The 6,014-nt window shown below is 34.4% G+C and overlaps 2 protein-coding genes across 2 annotated transcripts; one reads left to right on the forward strand and one right to left on the reverse strand.

The window, feature by feature from the left end:
* The first annotated feature begins 502 nt into the window (after positions 1-502).
* On the forward strand, positions 503-1,833 carry LOC120214215 (probable xyloglucan endotransglucosylase/hydrolase protein 32). Its single transcript, XM_039212162.1, has 4 exons — positions 503-784; positions 864-964; positions 1,059-1,276; positions 1,389-1,833. Exons 1-4 carry the CDS (start codon positions 589-591, stop codon positions 1,756-1,758), a joined length of 885 nt encoding a protein of 294 aa, XP_039068093.1. The 5' UTR covers positions 503-588; the 3' UTR covers positions 1,759-1,833.
* A 3,038-nt stretch (positions 1,834-4,871) lies between these two features.
* Positions 4,872-5,776, reverse strand: LOC120214213. Its single transcript, XM_039212160.1, has 2 exons — positions 5,602-5,776; positions 4,872-5,414 (listed from the first exon to the last, which is right to left on the reverse strand). The coding sequence occupies exons 1-2, from the start codon at positions 5,766-5,768 to the stop codon at positions 5,150-5,152; spliced, it is 432 nt and encodes a 143-aa protein (XP_039068091.1). The 5' UTR covers positions 5,769-5,776; the 3' UTR covers positions 4,872-5,149.
* Between the last annotated feature and the right edge of the window lie 238 nt (positions 5,777-6,014).

The raw sequence follows: 6,014 nt of genomic DNA on the forward strand, positions 1-6,014 counted from the left end.
ACTTTGTAATTAAGCCTTTGATTCTTCTTCACCTTCCTCCATGTCCCAATGTGACCCCACTATCTTTTCGTTTTTTAAAGGATAAATTACTTAAATGATCACTTAACTGTAAGGTTGGTGTCGATTTAACCATTATAATTCCAATTTTTACAATATGATCCGATCCAATAACTATTGAAGTGGTTTCAATGTAGTCACTAGCCATTACAAAACAAATGGCGTAGATGTAGACCTCTGATTTACTGTTAGTCAATAACAACCACATAAGCTACGTCGTTTATTTTGTAACAGTAGGTGACTTATTTAGCTATATTGAAACCACTTAAATAATTATGTGATTCTAAATTTGAAAATACGGTGGTCATATTGACACCAAGACCATAGTTAAGTGGTCATTTGAGTACTTTACCCTTTTTTTTAATTAATCAGAGCTGGCCTGCCATACTCTTCATTTACAGCTTCTCTCTCACAAGTCACAAATCACAAATCACAAATCACAAATCACAAATCACACACCACCATTTATACACTCCCAATCATTCCACCTCCCCCCCCCCCTCTGCAACTTTCTTTCTTTCATTCTTCACCATGGCTATATTCCTCTCATTTATTCTCATTCTATTGTTTCCTTCAGCCAATGCTGGCTGGCCACCTTCACCTGGTTACTGGCCAAGCTCTAAGTTTAGGCCTATGAGCTTTTATAAAGGGTTTCGAAATCTTTGGGGTCCTGCTCATCAAAGTGTAGACCAAAATGCATTAACAATCTGGCTTGACAGAACTTCAGGTACTTACTTTTTAGTAGCTGCTTATATCAATCTGGTATTTGTTACCTTCTCTAACTGCTTTGGATTTGGTTTTTTCAGGCAGTGGGTTCAAGTCAGTTAAGCCTTTTCGTTCTGGTTACTTTGGAGCATCCATTAAAGTGCAACCTGGTTATACTGCAGGGGTCATAACAGCTTTCTATGTGAGAAATTGAAGGAACTTAATCTAATTTCTAGCTTCATATTCTTTGTTAATGCACAGTTTTTTTTCTAATTAGAAAATCAAACAAATGGCAGCTATCAAACAATGAAGCTCATCCAGGGTTCCATGATGAGGTGGACATTGAGTTCCTAGGAACTACATTTGGGAAGCCTTACACTTTACAAACAAATGTGTATATCAGAGGGAGTGGGGATGGGAAAATCATTGGCAGGGAAATGAAGTTTCATCTTTGGTTTGATCCTACCAAAGATTTTCACCACTATGCCATTCTTTGGAGTCCTAGAGATATCATGTAAGTGTATTGAAATAAGAATGAAACATGAATAGTTTTTTATTCAGCTGCAATAATGTATACACATTTCATTTTGTCTAGAATGTATTCTATATGTTGATATCTGTATCAGATTCTTAGTAGATGATGTGCCTATAAGGAGGTATCCGAGGAAGAGTGCTGCAACATTTCCTTTAAGGCCAATGTGGGTGTATGGTTCGATATGGGATGCCTCATCATGGGCAACTGAAGATGGGAAATACAAAGCTGATTACAGATACCAACCTTTTGTAGCAAAGTACACCAACTTCAAAGCAGGAGGTTGCAGCGCCTATGCGCCCGCTTGGTGCCGGCCTGTCTCAGCCTCGCCTTTCCGGTCCGGCGGGCTCACAATGCAACAACGTAGAGCAATGAGATGGGTTCAAAGATACCATATGGTCTATAACTATTGCAGGGACCCCAAAAGGAACCATGCCATAACCCCAGAGTGTTGGACCAAGTGAATGAAGTTAATAACATTTCAATCAAAATTATTTCCTTTTTTTCTTTTTACTTCTCCATGTGAAATAATTTTACCATCTTTGTTTTGATTGCTCTAATACAATGAGAGAATGGGATGATGAAGCCATGGATATGGGGTCATGGGTGTATTGAGTGTGTTGTTTCAGTAATCACTTCTTAATAAAAGCAGAATTTAACTGTAGATTTTTGTTATTTTTATTTTTAATGACCATCACTCAACAAGTCATGTGGGATCCAAGAAGTTTATGAAAGAAGAAATTTTTCCAGAAGAAAACTACTGGCAGTAATAATGCAGGCGCACATGATAAAAGGCAAACAGTGAACATCAAGTCAAATCTCATTTGGACTTTTAGTTCATCAACCTGACTGTTTCTTTTCTCCACTTAGTCCATTTCATTGGGTTGGAGAAGTAGTGATATCCAGATCTTGTTTCTGAAAACTGCAACTGCCAGAAGCCCCTGTGTCATAATTTGCCTTGTCTTTACAGCAGCTTCAAGATTATGGTTATGGATAATTTTTGTCATTCTTTATTTTTATTCCTTTTACGAATTCGAATTCTGATGCTTTAACACAAGCTTCTTCTACATCTCTATTTATTCATTGTTTTGAGCTGAAGAAACTCAAGGATTGTTCTTGAATGTGATTACTAGGAAAGAAGCTTGTATTTAAGTATTCATTAATAAGGTTTCCCTTTCCAGGCCCCAACTTGCAACTCTTCTTCACCCCTTTCGTCAGCACCCCCGGGAAACAACATTGAGGTGTTAAATTAGATATTACCTATTAATTTAGCGTGCCATGTCATCGCCTTTGATGATAATTAATGGAAACTCACGGCATTGTGATCATTTTGTGATCGAAATTAAAATTTAGAAACCAAAAATATCATTTCAGCATTATTTAATGATCATTTGTTTACTTGAACCTAATACTTTTTAAAGGATTACATTAATGCGTATATTTTAATATAATAATATTTGGCCTTGCCAAATGCTGCTGAAAGCCTCTTTTCGGATGAAGATTGAAGGAAAAAGATTCCTAGCTAGTTATGAGATTGTGATAAAGGTTTTTAATATAAGGGTAAATTACTTCGAATACCACCGAACTTTGTTTGCTGACTTGTTTGTCATTAAACTTTTAATTTTACTAATTATATAATTGACCTTTAGTTTTCCATTCAATTATGACACTCTTTCGTTAAACCACTAATGAGACAATGACATGATTAATGGTTGTTGAGATGGCTGCCACATCAATACGGCGTCGTTTTGGTGACGACGATTGATACCCAAAATGACATCATTTTTTGCATTGAACTTTACATATGTATCAATTGTGCCACTAAACTTTTAAACAAATTACTTTTTAGCGTTACACTTTCTTCTCATATGATTGATTTTTCAATAAACCCACTAAAAATCAATAAAAATTCATTTAAAAGTTTAACGTATTAATACTTTGATCTCTTTCAAGATGAGGCTAGTTTTGATGTATGTTGTCCGTCTTCTTGAAATAATACTTCTCACTTTTAAAACTAACACTTAAAATCTCATAAATCTAATAAAATTTCTAAACATAAAAAATAGTAGATTCTTTGTTTAATTTCATCAATTTTGAGTGGATTTCGTGAAAAATAACCCTATAAGAAGAGTGAGGAGTAAAATACGAACATTTTAATACTTATTTTGTTGCAAAAGATAATCGATGACAAACAGTGATTAGCTATTGGTGACTGACGAAAAGTGTAATGCCAGAAAAATAAATTATTTAAAAGTTTAGTGTCAAAATCAATATACCCCAGAGTTTAATGTCTAAAACGCTGTCATATTAGACATCATAATAGTCGCATCAAAACAATATTGTTTTGGTGTGGTAGACCACATCATCAATTTTTAGCCCTATCATCATCTCAATAGTGATTTAACGACGGAGTGACATAATTAAATGTAAAATTAAAGTTCAATGATATAATTGATAAAATTAAAAATCTAGCGAGTTAGTATCTATTTGTGATTTACCCTAGTATGATTTTCAACTCACGATCTAATCAAGAAAGTTGAGTAGCAACCTCCTAGAAAAGAATCTAAAACATGCGTGAAGTAACACTTTAAATAATAGGAAATACTTGATTTTGTAATTTAAGGCAATTATGTTGATGGGATTAGTGAATGAGATTTGGGCAACAATAATTCAAAAGAATGAAAAACAATGGGGTCGTTGGTAAGGAGCTTTACAACTCTTATTAAAGTAGTATAAAAATGCTTTCTTCTTTTGTCATTTCGTAATAATTTTCATTCATTGTGATTTCTGTCCTTTGGTAGTCCAGCTTTGAGGATCAATCATGGTGGCCTCTCAAATTGCTGAGAAATACTGTTTCTACATCACAGTCAGTCCAACGTCTCGAATTTCAGTCTTAACCACATTTGATATTAACACATCCGGATTGAACGTTTTCGAAATCTCAAAAGAAAACTTCAAATTAAACCACATATTTTATTACTTTAAATAATTAATTTAATATTATATCAACAAATCATAATAAAATAATTAAATTTTGTCAAACACATTATTTTTATTATTAAGAAAACACCTTAAATATGACTAAGAGATAATAAACAAAAGAATTAAATATAAATATAGAAATTAAGACCCCAATTATAAATATATAAAAATTGAGAGCCTAAACAATAGCTCGGGGTGCTCCCCTAATAGTCAATGAAAACTAAAATTTTCATTGTCAACATTGTAAGACAATAATATATATAACAAGATTAGCTAAATCTTATGCAGGATAAATTAGCTAAATCGTCTAATTAGATTGCAAACCATAGCTATAATAATACAATGCAAGTGGAGACAACAAAAAACAATGCTCACCCTTGCTCAATAGTCTATTATTCAAGGAACAAACAAGAAATTCGGGTCGATCACCTCCGGGAACATTCAGAAACCTGCAATCACGTTCAAGGCACTCGTACAATATCAACAGAAGTTATCGCAACCTTCACTGCAATAACTCTCAACCATCAGATGGCCCTAAATATACGTAAAGATACATACATATATATATATATATATACACACACACACAATCATCTTCGTTAGGAAAGGAATTCTTTCGGACAGATTCCCAGTTAGAATCCAAATCTATTTTAGAGCATGATTACTGTACAGCAGCAAAATACCCTCACTTAAACAACCTAACAAACCTCCTTTTCAGGCATGTGCATACTTTACATCATAAATAGGCTGCTTTGGTGACTTAAGGTGCTGAACAACAGTAAAAGATGGCAACTCTTGCAAGACCAATTCACAGGTAAGTTCATCCCCTGATACAAACAGACACCCATGATTCTCTATGTTCATAACTGTGGATCATAGCAATCGAACATCATTGACATTGGCACATGTAACCGCCAACTTCTGATAGAAGTTGCTTCCGACTCTCTTCAAATGAACATGGGAACCTTGAACCCCTTGCTCAAGAGCATGAGCAGCAGTTAGTAAGGATTGAGAAGATGTCATCTCGCTAGAATTGTCAATTCTTGGGCGAAATGAAGCAACCATGTCATCACTGCTAGGAGAATAAGCAAGAGATATGCATGCTCCTTGATTACCAGCCTCCAAAACCATAAATGGCCTTCAAAAGAGTAAGCCAAAAGTTTCTTAGACAGGCACAGCTTTACAAATTAGAGTAGTCAACTAACAAAAGAAATTATCTAACTTAGCCCTAAACATTGTTAACCAGAAGGAACAAAATTTGTTAATGTTGTGGATAATTTACACAAGAAGCATAGATTACATTTCTTATCAAATGTACAACTCACCTCTGCTCAGATCCACCAAAGTTCCACAGACAAATGCCAGAGGATGACGCTGACAGAACAGTTGTAACACCTGAGGGAAGGGTTGAATTAAGTGTAGAATATATTGTATGAATTGGGTTGTTTGTCAACCCGTTAACAAATTCCAGAGGCCCGGCAGTTTGGCGCATATCAAACACACAAAAACGATTTTTGGATTTTCGAATAACACATTAATTTTTAATTAAAAAGTAATGTGATTTAAAAATCTATCGTTTCGAAAAAATTTGGGATTCCCTTTTAAAATTAAAAACTATGGTTCGAGAAGTCGCCACTTATATTTGATTAGGGTGTGATTGGGCACCCGAAAACGTATTTTGTTATTTTAATAAAAATATTAATTTTAATTAAAATAATAAATTTGAGGTCTGTGTTAC

Source organism: Hibiscus syriacus, unplaced genomic scaffold (genome assembly GCF_006381635.1).
Source record: "Hibiscus syriacus cultivar Baekdansim isolate YM2019G1 unplaced genomic scaffold, ASM638163v2 tig00110056_pilon, whole genome shotgun sequence".
Classification (NCBI taxonomy): Eukaryota; Viridiplantae; Streptophyta; class Magnoliopsida; order Malvales; family Malvaceae; genus Hibiscus; species Hibiscus syriacus.